Source organism: Melozone crissalis, unplaced genomic scaffold, assembly GCF_028551555.1.
Source record: "Melozone crissalis strain CALT ecotype California unplaced genomic scaffold, PUWL_Pcris_2 ptg000019l_1, whole genome shotgun sequence".
NCBI classification, from domain to species: Eukaryota; Metazoa; Chordata; class Aves; order Passeriformes; family Passerellidae; genus Melozone; species Melozone crissalis.
This window is the reverse complement of record NW_026535797.1, coordinates 26,712,568-26,732,816: the sequence shown is the minus strand read 5'-3', so window position 1 is coordinate 26,732,816 and position 20,249 is coordinate 26,712,568. Positions and strand designations below refer to the sequence as shown.

The window sequence follows — 20,249 nt, the reverse complement described above, 5'->3', positions numbered from 1 at the left end:
GCAGCACCCTGCCACAGGCAAAATCAGTTCCAGAAAATTGTTTCTTTCCCCTGGAACTCTTTCACCAGCCTTGGCACACAATTGCTTGTGGCTTTTACTGTATCCATGAAGGGAATGGTGCATGTCCTTTGCCATGGTTGCTTGGATGTCCAGCTTCCATCTTTCTCGAGGTGTAGAAGTGCTGAGCCTGGAGCTGACAGCCATCACACGTACCAGGGCCAATGTGTTCAGATAGCAGAGTACTAAGCTGTAGCTTGTAAGTCTTTGGGAGCATTAATCCTTTCAGATATGTGACCTCAACAGATGTCATCTGTCTTATTATCAGGCTTTCAGTATACTACAGGCCATGCCACTCAGATGGCATGTGAAGGAAGCTTAGAAAGCAAAGGGGAGGGACACAGGCAAGGAAACGATGCTGCTGACTTCCATCCCCTTCCAGGCACCTTCTGCTCGCCTACAGGCACTAAAGACAGGTATCATTTGTGGTATCACAGGTGTGATGAAGGGGAGATGTTGTCCCCCGAGGTGTTAAAGGTAGTGGGACTTAAGGAATGTGGGTCAGGCGCTCCCTGCGCTCCTGCTGGCCAGGATTACAATCCGAGCTCCACCTGGTGCTCAGCGCCGGCGCACAACTCTGCAGGACAGACCCGCTCTTCCTCTCTGGCATCTTCTGGTCCCTGCTCACCTCCGGCAATTTTTCCTGTACAGCAGAGATGGGCTCACAGCTTGGGGTGCAGTGACTCCTGCCCAAACCCCCTTTTGTTGGTGCTCTCCAGCAGGCCTGCTGACAGGCAGCTTTCTGTGGTGCAGGCAGCACACAGAGCTGTCCGGGCCTGAGTGCCAGCACCTGACCTGTGCTGTACTGTTGGAGCTTGAGGTCCTGACACGGACACAGCACCCTCAGTGATGACACATGCATAGTCAGGTCTTTTCCCTCCTCTGATGGCTTTTTGCAGGCTTGTAGGTAATTTGCTTACACTCCTTCTGGTGTTGGTTTTAGTGCAAACTGATGCATTTCAGATTGGGACTGGGCAGAAATTCCTGTGTGCAGGTTATTTGAATGCTGTCTTGTGTTCACATTGTCTGGAAAATCCTACAAATGCCACTGCCTCAGAGAATCCAATTTTAGAAAAGCTTTTACATTGATTTAAATGCAGGCTGTGATGTTATAATTTGTTATGTTGTAATTTCTTCCTTATTCACATAGTGATCTGTTTTCTAAATTCCATGCTTTTTTTCAGCATCAGCCTCACTATAACAGTAGAATAAGGAGTTAATTTACTGTTGTGCTGCCATAACTGTTCTCTTAAAGAAGGATCTTGGGAAAAGATGAGACAACTGCTTCTGAGAAAGCAGAAGAGACCTGTTTTGATTGTGTGATGGATGTTGTTCAACAACCTGCTCCCCCACTCAAGTAAGAGCAAGCCTTGGAGCTGTAACACAGCCCTTGTGTTCCAAGTCTGCACTGGGAGTCCTCTCTTGCCCCAGTTTTGACTGGAATGTGTGTTTATATATATATACTGGGGGGGTTGCAAAATGTTTAGTGACCAAAATCACACTAATGTTTTGCTACAGGCTCAATCTATGTTTGTGATAGAGCAGGTTGAAGGTTTGTAAAAATGGTTTTAGTTTAGTTAAAATTGTTTATACGCTGTTTACATGCCTCCCTCCCTCTAGTGTGAGTCCTTTGGTGCTGTGCCTGTTATTTTTTGCATTGATAGTTTTGGGCTGCAACAAGTAAGAAATTTGTTCACGTCTGTGGTAGGACCCTAATTCACAAAAGCAGCCCATTGCTTCCAGAAGCTCTGCCTTTGGTTAGGCTGTCTGGAGAAGCTACAGATGACCTTCCTGGGAACCTCTTTAAAGGAAAAGTGAGTGTGGAGTTAGGTATAGGTGGTACTTTTGTTCAGTGTGAAGTGGGATAGAAGAATAGACAGTAAGTAAAAAGTTTGCAGAAATGAGAAATCCCTAAACTAGGGAAAGGAAAAAGGCTGTGTGTGGTGTGCAGGAAAAGGCCATTAAAACATCTGTTTACAGTCTATATATGAAACCCTTTGTGTGGGAGTTCTAAAACATTTCATTCCTCCCTGGCACTGAGGTAGCTCGACACAATCACAAAGATTCAAGGTGAGTAAATACAGCGCAGAGAGCTTTGACAGTGCGCCGGGGGCAGTGAAGCCTTTGGAGCTCAACACAGGCGGCGCCGCTCGCTCTGCTCCCGGGGCGGGCTGGGCCGAGCTCGCCCTGGGGCCGCGGGCCCTGCGGGAGGCGGGGGCTGGATCTGGAGCACAGCTGTGGGACCCAGTGCCAGGCCACGGCCTGCCTGGAAGGGGACCAAGGACACACGTCAGACAGATCCGTGCAGGGACGGTCATGCATCCGGGCTGGCAGGGACGAGGGAAAACCGTCCCTTTCCAGCGGCAGAGCTTGAGGAAACTGGCGATTCCCGCGGGAGCCTGCGTGAGGTTCCCTGACGGCCACAATGACGACTTTTCTGGAATTTCATACTCTGCCCTGGGACTTTTGCTGCTTCTGATGGGAGCAGCCGGCAGCTTGGTCTGCCTCCGTGTCCCGCTGCACCCGCAGTCTTGCCGGGCTGGGTGAGCTTCCTTATTCCCCGTTTCTGAGGCAGGGATGCACTGCTCAGCTGTGTGGCAGCACTGCAGAACAGGGAACTCACATTCCAGAGCATTTAACAGAGAAGTTAACACAGCTAATGCCCTTCAACTGCATCACTGCAGTTGTTGAAAGAGGAACAATCTGAACAGAAAGCAAACATTCCACAAAATTTGCTCTAAAGCCATTGCACCAGAGAATATTCTTCAAGTTCTTTGTGGTTTGAGTGCTGCCCAGTAGTAGTTTTGCAGGCCCATACCAAAGAAATGGAGAATAAGCTTCAAGTTTTCTATCAAACCTCATGTTTCCAGGGGATAGGAAGGGATGAATCTCTCCCTGGTATTCATTCCCACACTGCAGACAAGCAAGGAAAAATGTCTTTGAGTGACACTTTTGCCAAATCAAGGAAGGATGGGCTTTATGCCACAGAACCTATGCTTTATGCTGCTGTAAGTGGGATTCCCATTCAGCTAGAAATAGCACTGAATCTTTGGTATAGGCATGCATTATGTGGTGTCACAAACTTCTGAAGGGAAAAGCTGCAGGCTTTTATCCTCATTAACTATTACTGATGTGTATTTAGATCCCTTTTATGCATCCAAAATGCTTCTCTTCATACTGTGGTTGGAGGCTTATTGTGAACACTGATACAGTTTTATCCAATGCTGAGGAACTGCCCACTACATCTCCATCTTTGCTTCTGTTTTAACATGGGCGGATTATCCTGTTTATTTTCCCAGAAAGTTGCATCTCTACACAACCTTTTGCCTTTTGCCTCTATTTTAGTAGATCACCAGTTTGCCTTTTGCTTAAGCTGATGCAATTTTAAGTTTCTTTTTTTGATCCACTATGCAGGTTTGTATAAAAAGGCACATCTGATATGGCAAAGGGTATGGCTGAGGGAGGAGCAGTGTGTACTGCCATGAGGGGTGGGAGGAAAGAGACCATTAAACGATACATGTGGTTCCTTACCCTTGATATTCCTTTAGAGGTTAAATGGAAGATGTGTCCAAAGAGCAAATCCTCTTAGGAAGGCATGACCTTGACCACAATGAATCCACACAGAAGGTGTACTGTCTGAAGCAACTTTACCAACAAAAACCTCTCAGACCATCTGGATTGTGATATTGCCTTCGTCAAGCCAGTGGAGGACATGACAGAAACTTGTCATTGTCCACTGTGCCTGCTTGCCCAGGAGCAGCTTTCTTTCCTTGGGAGAGTCCTGCTGGGTGGCTGCATGGGGGGACACGTGGTGCATGAGCACTCCTGGTTTTCCAAGGTCAGGCAGGGTTGGTATTATTTTTCCTCTTGAATCCAAGTACACAGAGGAGGATTATATAACACACCCTGTGTCTCTTACATGTTTAGACAAGGAAGCCAAATACCTGAAATGCTTGTTCCTAGGGTAACAGCACATCTGGGATTAGGCGGCTGATTTATACTTTCTCTTATGTCAGCACTGAATAATTTGTAACCGCGAGTAAGGTCCTGATCAGAAGAATGGCTCCTTGGACTGTGCCCAGAGGAGGAAATGTGTGGGAAATTGTGACTCAGCTACCACATCATATACTTAGATTTCCATTTGAAGTCCTTTCTGATTGAAGCTCCCCTACATTCTTTGTTAAGCTTTAAATGCTGTGCATAAACTTACAAAAGGCAGCACTTCACAAATGTGCTGACCGTAAAGGCTGAAACGTCACGGAATCACAGAATAGTCTGTGTTGGAAAGGACCCAGCAGGACCATCGAGTCCAGCTCCTGGATGGTCCCCACAGGGATCGAGCCCTCGGCGTTATCGGCGCTGCGCTCTGGCCAGCTGAGCTGAGCTGATCTCGCTCCTGACCGGCTAAAGCGTGCGGGCAGGGAGCAGTGACTGGGTCCTGTTCCCAGCTGGAAAGCGGGGGGCAGTACTGGGAGGTGTTCTGGGAGCAGAACTGGGTCCTGTTCCCATCCGGAAAGCGGGGCGGCAGTACTGGGAGGCGTTCTGCCGTGCTTCACACTTGCGGAAAGCCACACCACGGCACGTACTCTGCGAAATTTCCGGTGGACACGATAAAGACCCGCACCGGTGGGTCGCCCCATGATACACGTTCCGTGCTCCGAGGATTTGCCGCGATTCCCGGATTTTGGCTGCCGTGAGGAGCAGCAGCAGCAGCAGCGCCGCCCCCAGCGCTCCCTCAGCCGCTCCGCCGCTCCGGCAGGGGGCGCGCGGCCGGCAGTCTCGCGAGAGCGCGCGGGGCCGGCGGGCGGGCGGACGGCGCGGGGCTGAGGGAGCGGCGCGCGGGCAGCGGTGAGGGGGCGGCGGGGCCGGCAGGGCGGGGCAGACATCCGGGGGGGAGCCGGGAGCCATCCCGTGAGGAATCCCGTAGGAAATCCCGTAAGGAATCCCGTGAGACACCCGGTAAGGCATCCCGTGCGGCGCCCCGTGCCGCGCTGCGGGAAGTGCCCAGGCAGCCGGCCTGGCTCGGGCAGGTCGCTGGGGAAATGGACGCTCCGCGGCGCAGGGCTCGCACGGAACACGGAGACGGGGTTTTGTACTGATCTCGCTCTCCGTGTGCCGGAGAGGTTGTGCCGCGAGCGCTCCTAAAGCCACGTTTCTAATTGCAAAGGCCAAGTCTTTTGTTAGCAGCTGCGCTTCTCGGAGGTTATATAAGCAGTAAATGGCTGGGTTAGCAATGGTCGGGGTTGTGCCGCATCGCGTTTGTTAAAGTTTGTCAGACGTGTGTTGTTCGTTGCTGGTAAGGGATGTGAACCGGAGCTTCCGGGGGTTTGCCGAGCATTCTGACAGCTTTAAGCTCGGTGCTTATGGCTGGGATTAAAGAGAAAAGATGATAGAGGAACAAGGTGCCTTCCCCCGAGCCTTTCGATAAGGTGTGCAGTCGGGGGAGCGGAAAAAAGCCGGCAGCCATGTAAAAACCACAGCGTGGGTTGCTGGATGTGCAGAGAGCATGGCAGTGCTGCCTTTGGGGCCAGGTGCTGCAGGCACAACCAGGGGCTTGTCACTTGTTTTCCGAAGGGTTTATAAGTGCAGTAGTCTGGAAGATGTGTTGTAATGTGCAATCTGAGTTAAGGTAAATGTGTGTCTTCCCCACTCTGGGGTATCTTCTTTGGTATTTTCAGTAATTATAGCATAGAGATATCAGGCCTTCATATTCAGATACTTTGTGATTTCAGTTATATGCTTGTTGTGCATAAAATATTTATGGCAGATGGAATAAAGTGGTGATCAGACTTCTTCACAGCTGCATTAGTGACTTGTGACTGTTCAGAGCCCAGCTCTTGTGAGATTGTCTCAGTACAAGTGCTCTGTGCACTGGCCGGGCTGTTTCAGAGCTAAAACAGGCAGAAAAAGTAATCACAGGTGTTCAGGTCTATGGCACAGACCATATACTGTGCAGACAGGTGAAAACTACCTGAATTTTAGAAAATGTAATTCCTGAAACTTCTGTTACTATTTCTTAAAGTGTTTATTTCACTTTTTCTCTTGCTTGAAACTGTCAAAGGTTATTTCTTTGCTTCATATGGCTTGTGACTTAAAAAATAGGGTATGATGTACTTGTTTTGGAGTAAAATGATCCCCCTAGCAGGAGCTCCATGCAGATACTGGTACATAATGCTGATGCTGCACTGTACAAAGTGCTTGTTATGCTTGGATGTAAATGGGAAGTTCCCAGATTCAGCTGTTGTACTTAGAGTACTTCACTCCCTGACCACAACTCCTGCCTATCTAATTTGGGAGAGCTTCTTAAGAGGAACTTCTGTTTTTTGGTGGGGTTAGATGGAAGTCAGTGGGGATTTCAGTTCAAACAAGGCAGCTGGTTTAAAGCCACATAAAGACAGGTCAGAGAGACCTCTGGAACAGTCTTGTCCTGCCAAATGGAAGAAATCATTCCACATTTATAAATAGAGCCTGTTCAATGGGAGGCTTCATTCCCTTCAGCAGCTTTTCCCCAACAAAGGCTCTGCACAGCCCTGGTTTTGAGGTGATTTTTCCACACCCATTTGAAATGAAAAACAATGCTGTTCCCAAGGGCAGCGGGGATGGTTGTGCTGAGAGTGAAAAGCTGGTAGAACCAGTTTCCTGCCAGCCTGTTTGCAGAAGAGGAAGGGTTGTCTCCTCCTCCTCTGCTCACCAGCAGCCACATACTTAATTAAAAGCTTCAAATTATTTTTGTCCAGCGGTTTCTGACCTGTGGGAAGTTACATCCCAGGGGTGGAGTGCAGGTAGCCAGGAGGTTGCACAGAGCACCTGTGACCAGGAGTTGTAGTTGCAGAGTCTTGTGGTGGCACTTCTCCAGCGAGCCAAAAGTCTTCTGTAAAAACTGGCAGTTATTTTACTATTTAGGAACAATAATATAATAATGCTTATCATTCAGGCAGTTCTTTTGGTTTCGTGCTATGACATTTTTACTGCTTGTATGCAGATGAGGACACGTGCAGGGCCCATCCCTGGGAGTATTCAAGGCCAGGCTGGATGGGGTGCTGGGCACCCTGGTCTAGTGAGAGGTGTCCCTGCCTATGGCAGAGGCATTGGAACAACGTGATCTTCAAGGTCCTTTCCAACCGAGGCCATTCTGTGTGCTTTCCTCAGCTGAGTGTGTGAAATTGTGGAAGCAAGACTAGATGTGACAAGAGTTGTGTATGTGTGGGTGTCATTTTGGTCCTTCCAGGAGCTAACTCGCATCCGAGCTGCTCAGTGTCAGGATTCTGGCACGCTGCAGGCTCGGTGCTGGATGGGGAGCCTCAGTGCCGGGCTGTGCATGGCCAGGGCCGGAGGGCTGAGCTCGGCGGCTGGATCGGCTCGCAGCTCTTTAGCCCTTGCTGCTCCATCCTCAGCGCTCGGTTCTGCTTTGTTGCTGCATGAAGAAGATACATTGCCACACTTAGCAAGTTGCAAGAAATAGCGGTTTTGTTGCAAAACGTTGAGGTTCCGCGGTTTCAACTGCTGGTAGGGTGTTCGGAGGCGCTCGGTGCCGTGGCTGACGGAGCCAGGCCGGGGCAGAGCGGCTCGGCCCGGTCCGGTCCCCGCCCGGCCCGGTGCCGGTGGTCGCGGCCCGGCCCGGGCCCGCCCCGCGCTGCGGACGTGCGGCTGGGCCGGGCGCGGTGGCCGGGGCGGGGCGAGGGCTGGGCCGCCCCGATAAGGCGGGAGGCCGCTCCAGGCAGCCGGGGCTCGGAGCGGATATTTGCAGCGCTGGGAGCATTCCGGAGGCTGCGCCGGGGAATGGAGGCCGCGTTATAAACAGGACATTGCGGGGTCGCTTCCTGAGCGCGGAAAGTAAGTGCGAGCTCGTCGGTGGGGTGTGCGCGCCGTGGCGCACGGAGCGGGGGCTGCCGGGGACCCCCGTGTGCCTGGAAACCGCCTGGTGGCACGGAAGTGGCCGGGGCAGGTCACCGAGTGTGGCAGCCCGGTGCCTTCCTGTGTTTTGTTACTGTTGAGCCGAATTGTGTGATCGCGGGTGTATCAGAGCGTGTGACCTGAAAACCTCTTAAATTCTCAGTGCTATTTAGGAGTAACTGGGAAGCAATGAAATGGGTGCTTGCCCCCACTTGGTTTTATTAGAGGCTTGTGGAAATGAAAAAGAGGAGTGGATTGGCTCTCGTGCTCAACGTGTTAGTTTTACTGGCTTATTTGCAACAAAGCCTCAGAACAGCCATTTTAGCAGGAGCTGGCTGGAGGAAGGCAACATTCATTCTCTCCATACATTCTGGAGTGAGTCCCTTGCAATCATTGAAAAGAAGGAAAAGCAGCAAACAGTCGTTTCAGAGATCATTAGAGAAGAGTGTGTAAGCTTCTTAAATTTAATTGTGCTACTACAAAGTTGCTAATACAGAGTGTGATAAAGTAGGTTAGCATAATTTTCACAAGAGTTAAATACATTATCTATTGTGTGAGCAAGTATGGTAGTTTTATTTAGCCTTTCAGACTTTGACGTTGTTATGTAAGAATATAAAAATGAAATAATAACCAATATGATGTTTTAAATTTACTTTTGGGTACATGATAGTTTTAAGGGTACCTAATATCCTTGTTTTCTTGGCTGGGTGTATTGCTGTCATCAACTTGTTAGATTACATCTGAGAACTTAGGGCTCCCACTTACACTCTTGGCTCCTACTTGCTGTAGGTTGTACATGAGAGTTGCAAAGCAAGATAAAGTCTAGGGAGTGTTGTGAGAAAAAGCTTAGCTTACCTTTTATTGCATTTTGCTAGCATGGTGAAGGTCATGAAACCTTATAGAAGTGAACCTGTGAACAAGCTAGGGATGCAAATACTGGTGCTTACAGCACAGCATGGAGAATGATGTATTTGGACTTCTGCACCGTCTGATTTGGTGCAAAATAACATCAATATTACATTTGAGTTCTCTTGTGTTTGTGCTCTGCAGTTCCTAGAGGATGAGGTGTTATGGTGAGGATGGGATTGAGCTGTGTGCAGGGCCTTGGGGTGGCTTCTGTGCCGAGTCTGTGTCTTGTGTCCGGAGGGACGGGGAGCCCATGGTGCTGAGGGAGCTGCAGCCTCTGCTCCTGCCCCACCATGAACATTGCTTTTCCTGTCACCTTCCACTTGCAAGCCACTCTTAGCCCTCTCCTGTGTGACACACACACTTTTATATCTTCCTGTAGAAGGACTTTTGAGTTGCAGTTTATATGGTCATGGGGCTTGGAAATTGCAGACTAAATAGCTGCTCAGGAAGCAAGTTCTTGGTTGTCTTGTTAAATTCAAAACTACTTTCAGTTCCCTCCAGAGCTGTGGTAAAATTTGTGACATTTTAAATTGGCACATGTGTATGCTTTAAATCTGCTGGGAATTTCCATAGTTGTCATTGCTGAACACTTGTTTAAATAGAATAAATACTATGAATGTTTAGTGCTTCAGGAATCTCATGAAACTGACAGGAGAATTCAAACTCTTTGGTAACAAAATAACCCACTGGTTAGGAAAAGTGCTTGCAGTGATCCTTCCTGTTTTTACTGAAAATCCATACTGTCTTTTCCCTTACTTGCAGAATCCTTGCCAGTATTACTTCTGCAGAAATTTTGTATTTGAGCCCCTTCTACTTGAGGCTGTGCTGAAGCTAAGTGACCAGAGCTGTGCCCAGGACATAATGGGTAGCTGTGGAAATTCTGGCCTTTGCAGCTTAGTAAAGAATGATCTTTGTAGCAACATGTGGGTTTTCAGTTCTTTACAGAAACTGTATTGGAATTTTCTCACTTATGGGAGCAAGCTCATTGCCTGCAGCGGAAAGAAGGGTGACTGAAATGTTTCCTGCCCCTGGTCAGGCCGTTCTCCCCCAGCTCCAACATTGCTGCTGAACCTTCCCTGAATCCACCCTCAGCTCTGGAGTTTGCTGGCTAGGCATAAAAGCTGGAGGAAGGTGCCTGGCAGGGGAGGATTGCCTCAACTCCTGTGGCTGAAGCTGTTGTCAAATATCTGTTGGTTTTCCTGTGATTGTGCAAATTCCGTGGGCCAAGGTGTTTCAGAGACCGTTGTTGCTCCTGGAGGAGAGCTTTATGTGTATTTAGAAAACTTGCATCTGTGTAGGGTCTTAGGGGCTTTTTTGTTCACCTTTAAAGTGAAGTAGAGCAGATGGTTCTTCATATGATGCCCTTCCCCTTCTCTTAAAGAGGAATAGAAACTGTTAAGACATCGTTTTTCCATTGTGTTTTAGGAACACTTCAAGAATGAGTCCACCACAAGATAGAAATAGAAATTCCTGCAGCAGTGAGACTCTGGCAAAGTGCCTTCAAGCAAAGAAGGACTTGGAAACAGCTATATCTGGAATTGTCAAAGCTGAACAGCAGATTAAAGAAAACTGGCAGGAGGTAATTTTAAATTACTTCTTAAGAATTTTTTAATAACTAACATGATTCCAATTAAAATTTTTATTATTCCAGAATATTTACTATTATCATAGTGGTCTGAAGTTTTCCTGGCAATTTGCAAACACATTGCTGTGTCATTTTGCCAACGCTCAGGATAAAGGTATTCCTGTATACCTTTATCTGCTTTATCAATTCTGCAAACTTAGGCATGCAGCATTGCCAAAAGCTGATGACTGAAACATCAGAATAGAGAGAGATTACAAATAACATTATTCTTTGCTACCTCTTTAAAGGTAGCCTTGGAACTGTTACTGACCTGAGTCATGTGGGTGACTGTGCTGAGTTTCTGAGAAATAAATCACTCCAGAAATGCCTTTTGCCACCGACAGACAGGAGTTTGCAGTCAGTGCAGCACACTGTTTTTGACAGATGTAGGAATGGTGTGTGTCTCCTGGCAGGTGAAGGCCAAGATCCACAGCCACATCAGCCGGCAGCTGGAGTGCCTGCGCAGCCGTGAGGTGTGGCTCTTCGAGCAGGTGGATCTCATCCAGCAGCTCAAAGAGGAGGCCTTGCAGCAGCAGGCACAGCAGCTCTACTGGGTAAGCTTGGTTGCTGCACTGGCATTTTCAAGCAAACTTTTTTCTTGCAAGTATTGGCTCAATTTTAATCCTGGGAGCTGAAACAATAACGTGTGTTTTGTCTTCCATGCAGTACTTGGGACAGTTCAATTGCCTTATTCATCAGCTGGAACACTCCTACAGTAACGAGCTGGCAAACCAGATTTCAATTTGCCTGGAGAGGTAAATCTATTTTATGATGAAAGTTAACACAGTTGGGTTTATTTTAACTTAGGAATTTAATCTGATTTTTTATTCTAATAGAACTAACAGATCTCACTGTTCCTACATTTTCAATAGTTCCTAGAAATAAGAACAGCAGTCCGAGGTGATAAACCAGGGCTATAATGAGCAGGAGAGGTACTCATTTATGCAGATTATATCAAATATTGATGGCAGTTGAAGTAAGAAGGTGAAACTTGTGTTTTGCTGACATTTTATTCTGTTCTTGGTTTGTATGCTGTATCAAAAGTCTTCTTTGTTACCCAGTTAGTGCCAAGTAACTTGAAAGCCTTTTTATGAAATAATGGACTGACTTCTGAAACAGGACAGATGAAGAAGATTGTAATTTTTTTTTCTTTTCTGTAACAATCACCTTTCTCTTTCAGACTGGAAAGTCTTACACTGAAACCTGAAGAGTCTTCCATCCTGAATTTTGAGGCTGACACATCTTACCTTCGCCAAGCTATTACCTCATTTGGTTCCATTAAAACAATGGTAAGCACCAGGACTTCCCTGCGTTGGAATACTTGCCTCAAAGATTTTTTTTTTCAGTGGAGCAATATATTCCAAGTGATATTTTTGCTTTTAGTGACAGCTTGAATGGCTTCTGTGTGTGAGTCATATAATTTTAGCTGTATAATAAATACACAGTAGTTTATTAATTATTGCATGTAGTTTTCACTGAGTTTAGTTATGTACATGTTATTTTAATGTATTTTGGCAGAGGCTGAGGGAATGACTACTGCATTTTTACTCTATTCCAGCAGATGAAAGTTCATTACTGTTTTCTTTAGATAGCAATAGTTAAAACATAGTAGATGTTTTCTGTGATAAAAGTATTTTGGGATTCTGATGTAAGCAGCGTGTTTCCTGTATTGTTGGAGACAATTCTGTTAAAGGAAGCAGACTCAAGGTAGTATTTTTATAGTAAATTTTTCTCTGTTTGTATATGTTGAGAACATTGTTAGCCATAAAGCACTGAGAATTTGTAACTGTGCTTTACTTCTGGTTTATTGTAGAATTTGTCCTAGAAACTGGACAAAATGGAGATTTAAATTCATTTTTACTTTTCTTTCAGCAAACCTCAGAGAGAGAGAATACTTCTCCCTGGTTCCCAGGGCAGAGCATTGCCCTAATGAACTGTGAGCAGGTAAGTCTGACCTGTGTGTGTGTGTTTAATTGCATTAGAGGAAAGAGGAGAACTCAAGCACGTTATGTGAGCTTGAGTAATGGCTTGTGTGTGTTTGTTAAGATGCTTGGGTAGGCAGTGACAGTGGCTGTGGTGAGCAGAGTGATCTGATACTGTAGCTGCTCCAGGAGCAGAGTATGAAAGTGCGTGTGGGGTGTGGCCAACAGGATTTTTCAATGGAATGTTCCTCATGTTGGAACTATCCAATTCCTATGGGATTTTTTGTAATTAGAGGGGACTGTTTTTCCTTCTGGTGCAGAAGTCCTGCTGCCTGCCTGTGTTGGTGTTCAGCACAGCTGCTCAGCTGCCAGTCCTTCCCTAAGCAGGCCTTGTCTCTCGCAGCAGGCGCAGTGTGGGGCAGCGAGCGCCTCGCTGGCTGGCTGGTTACTCGGAAGCAGGCCCGTGCCCGTGCGCCAGGCTCCCTACGTTCCCAGCACCAACCTTGAGGAATGGGTCACCCAAAAGTGTGTGCCAGAGCCCAGCCAGGTAAACCTCTTGTGTGCTAACCTAGTTTTGAACAGAGGGGAAAACACAGTACCTGATTGCAAGCAGAATGTGGTGGGAATGGAACCTTCTGTAGTACTCTTCCTTCTGCCTCGTGTTCCCCTGATGCTTTGGCACTCACTAGCTGAATGCTCTGAGCTCTAACTATACAAACAGAACACTGCCTTTTAGTTTTAATAGATGTATTTCAATGTGTCTTTTCTAGAATTTGAATTCTTCCAAAGTCTGCTATTTTGAGCAAGCCTGGGGAAATCTGAAGGCTTTGGAGAACTGGCTTCTGCACAATCAGCAGCGTGATCTTGCTGGGAAGACAGATTCCCCTGGTTGCAGGGACTCCACTGCTACTCTTAACTCATCCTTTTCCACTGTTGAAAAGGTGGAGGATTTAGAGTCCCTTGGACAAGAAGACATGGACCTTTCTGACTGGCTGCTTACTCCTGACACAGAAAATGGAAGTATTGCTTCAGATGAGAAATGGAAGAATGAATTTAAACCTTTTAGGGAAGAATGCAATTTGAATGATTGGCTCCTCAAAGCTGAAACATGTACCAGTTGTCCTGGCAGCCAGAGCAAAAGTGTGGAAATTGAGAACCTGGGAAATCTGAAGTGCCTGAATGAGCATCTTGATGGAAAGAAATCACCCACTACATCTGCTGTAAATGCTTGGCTTCTTCAGCATCCTCAGGCCCCCTTTAAAGTGGAAGATGTGTGCAAAGCTAATGATCTCTGTGCCAGCTTTTCAGAATGTGTGTGTGATGAAAACTGTGGAAAAGAGGCTCTTTGCAAATGGCTTCTGAAGAAAGATGGGAAGGACAAAAATGGAGTTCCAGTCAGCCAGAGCGATGTACCAGACCCTCAGCACGAGAAGACCAAGTTTGCTGCCAGTTCCTGGCTTAGCCCCGCCCAGCAGCTCCCAGGGGAACCCGTGAGTGCAGAGAAAGCAGATTATTCAGCAGAGATTGCAGAGCCCTGGAAAGCTTTGCTCGAGAGGCCTCTGACAAGCTGGCTGGCCAAGGCTGAGCACAAAGCAGAAAGCACAGAAGAAAAGGAGAGTCGGGAGAAAGCAGACAAGAGTTTCAAGAGTCCTTTCCTAGACCTCTTGGCTCCATTCCACCTCCCCTTAAATGTAAACAGTTGGGTGTTGGCTTCAAATGACCTAGAAAATGCAAACCTGCCTCCAGTGGAAGATAAATGGCTTCTGCGCAAGAAAGCACAAGTGAGCATAAGTTTTTGATACTTTTGTGTCTTATGGCCAGGTTTATTGCTTTACTGAATTTAATGGCTTCATTCTCTTCCAAAGTCATAGCTCCTCTAGATAATACTGACTGAAAGTTTTTAGGTTTCTTGACTCTTTTAATGTTCTCACAATTATTAGTTACTTAGCACTAAACAAGTTAATATGTTATACTAAATGAAGAAAGTATTAATCTCAAAGACTCAAAAGTCAGTTTTGGTTTTGAACACTTTACAGAATTTGAAGATAGATTGTATTTATGTTTGGGCTTGGTAATGAAGGTGACTTCTCTTTCAGGACTTTGGCCTTCCTACAGTTTGTGACCTTTTTGCCTGCATGAAGCTCAGTGGAGATAACGAAAAATGGCTATATCGGTCTCCTTTACAGGTAGGATACAGAATGTATTAGAGCAGCTGAGCCCAATCAGAACTTGGGGGTACAGAACACACACACTGGCAGCTAATGGTCACCCTAAATTCTTTAAATGTTAAGTTTAACAGCGTAGTAATTTCCTCCCCATACACCTTTTTAACAGTTTGGACCGTTCCTCTTTGTTATTAATCCTCCTCTTCTGATCACAGGCCAGGGAGGGAATCACTTCTGTTCTTGTGTAAATCTCTCAACTGAGGGACACTTGGTAACTCTGACTGTAGCTAAGATCTGGAATTAGTGTATCAGTCTCCAGGCAGCTTCTTTCTTACCTTTGTAATGTATTTACAGCTGACATCATGTCTTTCCTTTCTGATGATAACTCTTTGTCATTGTTTTTGCAATTAATGAAAATAGTCCTTAGCAGGAGTACTTCAAACCCTTAAAGGCAGGATCCTCAATTCTAGGAGGAATGTTAATATCACTTTTTTTATTATCTTATAGTTGTTTTTTTTTTTCTCAAGTGTTGCTTTTTATCAAGAGAATAATAACCCTGTTTTAAATTTGTTTAGATGTGAAGAACTGGATGTGTTGAAACCATCCCCTTCCTGCTATCAGTCGCACATCACACTGAGTGACTGCAGCCAGCTGAGTGCTTGTGTTTTGTGTTTGGCCATCTGCTTTCTCTTCTAAAATTATAACAAAAAGAAAGATTCCTTATCTAACAGAGTTCTGGTGCAGAAGATCCCTTTTTGTTGTCATTAATTCTGAAATGTAAACCCACTGACCATTAGCAATCTGATGCTTTAGAGGTGTTAGGCAATTTCTATCTGTTATGGGAATCCAAGGATCTTTAATGGGTTGACACTCCAAGTATGTTGAGGCCAGTGCAGGTATAAAGCAGAATCTTCCTGGTGCTGTGGAACATCCACCTTTGACAGTGACTTTACAAGTGCTGCTGTTCTTTCAGCTGCTACAACTGTCATGCGTTGGGTTCCAGCTTACTTAGGCTGTACTTGCAAGCAATTTGTTTATGGAGCAGTTGCTCACTTTGGAGGTTTCATTTGCATCTTGTGTTGGTGCATTTCCCAGCTAAATGTGTGAAATACAGACTTGGAAAAATACATGGATTTATGGGACCTAACATGTGACAGGAGAATTGGTAACTTAGTTTTAAATCAAAACTCTTCTTGTGAATTTTGAGCCTTTCAGAGAACAGAGTAGGGTGTTAATTTTCATGCACCAGTAGATCAGACCCTACCGTGTCCCCAGCATTTACAAACAATTTGAATGTCACTGAAAAAGCTGGAAAATGAAATGTGGGTTTCTGTTAGTTCTAGATAATTCATAATTAATTCTTATTGACTAAACCACTGGGAAGCAGGCATCTTAGCCACATAATATTTAAAGGTAATATTTGGGGAATTAGATGCCTTCAGCAGATTGATGACCTGCTGTTTAATTGGGAAACACTGACTTGGCAAACTGTGGCTCCCACTGATGCAGTTTAAAGGTATTTAATCTGTGGTTTCCGTGTGATTATGTATGTGGAAGTGGATCTTCCTGAAGCTGTGGACATAATATGAGCAATACCTCTTCAGATATTTAGCCTTTTGAGCCTGTAGGAACGAGTGCAAAGACGTTCTGTGGAAATGTGGATCATGCCTGTCAGGCTCCATGGAAAACTGTGAAGCTCCATAGCTTCTGGTGCAGCTTCTACTCACTTAACAAATTGCTCTTGATGACTATGAAAATAGGTCCCCCTTCTCCCCATCCCTGTAGCCTGCCTGGGAATAAAAGTGATTTGAGTTCCTCACAACCCTGAGAAAAGAAATTATTATTAAGATCCAACCTTGGTGTCACTTTGCAGTGTGAACATTCCTGTCTGATCAATCCTGTGCATTCATTTCAAAGTAAGTTTTTAGTCTGAGAAGGGGAGACTGCACATCTGAAACCAGACCCTGAAAGGGCTTAACATCAGCAAAACACACTTGAGGCTTTTGTACTTTCATAGCCAGGGCTTTCTGCTGGAGGCAGAGAGGTGTTTGAGGAGTTCACTTTCCCCTTCACGTGTCCTTGTTGCTCCATGGGAAGACTGCACTGTGACTGACTCCAGCAACAGATGTGATCAGCAGCTGAACCTAATGAATGGGATTGACGTGCAGCCCACCTCTCCCAATGAATTCCATGTAGTCGTCATTGTGTGCTTTGTCTCAGTTCATTATGAGCCTTTAAAACTTGGGGGTATGTATTCCTTTACTCAACTGACTTGTCACTAATTGATATTTATGTGAAACATTGATTAGTCTTTTCCATTAAAAAATAACTGCAACCAAAGTGTGTATTATGTCTCATTTACAAGATGGTCAACAAGAACTGCTGTGGCAATGTCCAGCTTGCCTCTGTCTGGAAGCTGCTACAGGTGTGCTTCCATGCAGATGGGATTCACATGCTTTAGTTCATTCTCCACTGCCTGGAGCTGCACTGAGCTCCAGAGCAGGGAAACTCTGGGAGCTGGCACACTGAGAACACAGAGTGGGAAGCTCCTTCAGCTCCTTGCAATGTGACCCCCTGCACACGCAGCTGGTGTGTCTTGAGTCACCTGGGCTTTGCTCAGCTGTTGGAAGAAACAGACTTGGACAAAATGACCCATTTGCTTCTTAGCACTCTTGAATACTTAGTGAGGATTCTTGGATTTTAGCAGCATTTGATCCTCTTCTTCCATGGCTGAAGAACATCTGTGCAATTGGAAGTGAGTTCTTCTGTCTCCATGGTGTTTGAGCATCAGCCTCCCTGCACGACTGGTTCCTCCACTGAGTATTGTCCAGTATTTAACTGCAGCCTGCACTGCTCATTGTTCATTAGGAGAGTGTTTACAGCTGGGCCTGGCAGTCTTTGAGCCACCATACCTTAAATTTCATGTGGGGATGTGCACACACACCTTTTTTTTAAAGTGGACTGGAAGTTCTTTGTTAGAATGAGTCACCTGCAGAACTCCTGAATGTGTATCCTGAATGTTGAGCTTTCAAAGGAAGGGAAAAGTACTTCAAAATGATCCCAAGACAAGAAGGACAGAGTAGCAGGCAGTGAATGCTATTCGTGGATTCTCAACTGGCTGGAGACCTTCCTTTGAACAAGGTGAGCTATGAGATTGATGCCCTGTACTGAGGAATGTTTCCTTCCCTCCCACACCTCCCTGGAGCAGGCTCCTGTCCTTGTCCTCAGAGCACCCATGGAGTCAGTGGGGCAGCTGTTCCCACAGGGCAGGGAGAGAGGGGGGCAGACAGAGGGGGAAATACCTGTGAGGAACACAGAGCAGGTATTAACCATGCTGGGGAAGTCCCAAAAAGGGCTGGGGTACCCTCTGGTGTCCCTGCACTGGCTGGCATTGAACAGCACAGACCAATACCCACGGAGTGCACAAAGCTCCACTTAAAACATTCCAGTTTCCTATCTAGAATTTATTAAGTGCAGGGGTAACCTTCTGTTAAAGCACACAAAAGGATTTCCCCCCTCCTTTTGAAGTCCCAATTAGATCACAGGAAACAGACCATGAACACAAGATAGTTTTTCTGCCCTAACACATATTTGCCTCCTGTTTTCAGAAGCTGCTTCTGCATTAGGGTGCCCAGAGATTCCCATCCTAAGTAGTGATTGTTCAACAAATTCCTCCAACCCTAAGAGAAGTCACCTGCTGACAGGGAATGGTGTAAGTGGATTTGCCTTTCTGTTCCAAAGACTAACCGGAACCAGCTTCACAAGCCTCAAACCCCTTCCATTACACCTGCTGTCTCCACTCCCTCACTTGGTGCCACAGCAAAGCTGCCTCGGATCTATCAGCAAAGATACCACAACTGGCACCAAAACCCCCTCTTCCAAGACAGTCAAGGTCTCCAATGCTCACATTTATGTAACACTGCATGGGAGGGCTCTAACTTGAGCCAAATTCTGCTTTCAACTTGATTTTACATCCTTTTATTCCTACTGAACCTGGATATATTTTTGGTCACAATTTAAAGTAGCAACTTTATACTGATTTGCAGTAAATTGTGAATGCAGTATGTCATGACACAGAATATTGTAAACACATTCTCTGTATTGTATTGTACAATTCACCTCCCTCACTGCTGCCTCTGTGCTGGTTGTGTTTCATAGCTCAAGCTACAGATTACTCCATATACAAACAGATGATGAACCAAAACTTTTAACAGCTGTAACACAGCTATTTCAGAAAAATGCTCTCAGCTCTGCCCTTGAAGTGAGCAGTTCCAGGAAATGTGAGCACACTGCAGGCCAGATAACATGCTAAGTTGTTCAAGAGTCAGCCTAGCCTTAAGGCTGTGCTAACTACGAACTTGAAAAGGCTTGTTTCTGTATTATCTCCAGTGCATTTGAAGAGGGAAATACATTTGTTAAGCTTCATAGTTTACCCACATCAATCAAGGCAGACAGTTCCTGGGTCACATTTTAGTCCTGAAAAATCATAAGAAAACCTAAGATAGATTGCAGAGTTCCTGACATTTAAAAAGCCACCCCTGCCCCCCATCAACCCCCAAAGCAGTTCTCAATCCTTCATCCAGCGTGGTGAAGAGTGCAGGAACACAAGTCCAACCAATGGTGACCAGGAAACCTGCAGGGGAGGAACTCACTGATGCCAGTGGGGAGAGAAAAAGCTCAGAAGAAAGTGCACCTGTTTTCCTGATGTCCCATGTGACAGTGCTGTGCAGATGAAGCCCACATCACCCCTCTGCAGCCTGGAAGTGGGGGAACAGTTTCTTTGGTGGTACAGCCCTCAAGAAATGCATGCTAAAAAGGAAGTCCAGCTCTCACACCACAATAACAACATGCAGAGCACTATGGAATTGTGGAACATAAGGCTTAACAAAAGCAGCATTGACACAGGGGGTGAGAAAAGGCTGCTTCCTTTATGCCATGTTAAGTGCTGGCATAAAGCAACGAATGTGACTTGGTAGCCAAGCAAAGCAAATTGAGTTCACCTGGGATGGCTCGTTAGCTGGAACACTTCCTCTATAAAAAGCTGGTCTCAGTGGTTATTTGTTACTAATGAGGTTTCTCAGCAAAGTGGCATTTCTTCTTGAGAGAAGGTAAGAGCTACCACCTTCCCTTTACTGCTTTTGTTGGTTTTATTTTGGTGCATGCAATGTATTAAGAGCTGTTTCAGTAGCAAAAACTCAAATGTAAACTTGGTTTGCATTATACTGTGTGCTGACCAGTAAGTTTCCTGTTTTTTCCTTGCTCTGCCTTCTCTGTCTTCAGACCTTTTCAATAAGTTGCCTGTTTAATTATTTAAATGTGTAAGGAATGAGTTGTTACACAGTAACTCTAATTACTGAACTAATTCCCAACTTACTGTTTAATTTATCTGCAAATGATACTTGGTACATGGTTTAAATTTAACACTGTAGGAGAACATGTAGGTTCATCACAGTCTTTGTTCTGCCAATAACCTTTATATGGTACTTCAGACAAAAAGTTTCTTGCTAATTAAAAGTCCTATAATAGGTAACGAGTGCAGTCTTTATACTGTTTGGTTTCTAATTGTTGGCTAAATGAGTTTTGGGATATTGGAGCACCCAAATGTTTTGATAATCCACTGGCAGCTGCTCTGCAACAGCAACTGTATTTCATCCATAAACAACCAATTTGTTAGAACAA

At 45.8% G+C, this 20,249-nt stretch overlaps 1 protein-coding gene across 5 annotated transcripts; it reads left to right on the top strand.

Annotated features, from left to right (window-relative positions):
• Positions 1-4,858: 4,858 nt before the first annotated feature.
• Positions 4,859-16,925, top strand: NCOA4 (nuclear receptor coactivator 4). Of its 5 annotated transcripts, none has more exons than XM_054277174.1 (10): positions 4,859-4,905; positions 10,285-10,438; positions 10,897-11,037; positions 11,150-11,238; positions 11,664-11,772; positions 12,356-12,427; positions 12,809-12,952; positions 13,176-14,186; positions 14,502-14,591; positions 15,146-16,925. In XM_054277174.1, exons 2-10 carry the CDS (start codon positions 10,298-10,300, stop codon positions 15,149-15,151), a joined length of 1,803 nt encoding a protein of 600 aa, XP_054133149.1. In that variant the 5' UTR covers positions 4,859-4,905; positions 10,285-10,297; the 3' UTR covers positions 15,152-16,925. The 5 variants fall into 5 exon arrangements, with proteins under 5 accessions (XP_054133149.1, XP_054133152.1, XP_054133148.1 ...); XM_054277177.1 differs by lacking the exon at positions 4,859-4,905 and adding an exon at positions 4,929-5,016 and having other exon boundaries at positions 12,812-12,952; XM_054277173.1 differs by lacking the exon at positions 4,859-4,905 and adding an exon at positions 4,929-5,016.
• The last annotated feature ends 3,324 nt before the right edge of the window (positions 16,926-20,249 follow it).

What these genes read in the sequence shown, in the direction of transcription:
- NCOA4 (XM_054277174.1), top strand. Translation starts at nt 10,298, where the DNA reads ATGAGTCCACCACAAGATAGAAATAGAAATTCCTGCAGCAGTGAGACT. An exon ending in TTGGTTCCATTAAAACAATG is followed by an intron (nt 11,773 to 12,355) that starts GTAAGCACCAGG and finishes CTTTTCTTTCAG; the next exon opens with CAAACCTCAGAGAGAGAGAA. An exon ending in TTCTGCGCAAGAAAGCACAA is followed by an intron (nt 14,187 to 14,501) that starts GTGAGCATAAGT and finishes CTTCTCTTTCAG; the next exon opens with GACTTTGGCCTTCCTACAGT.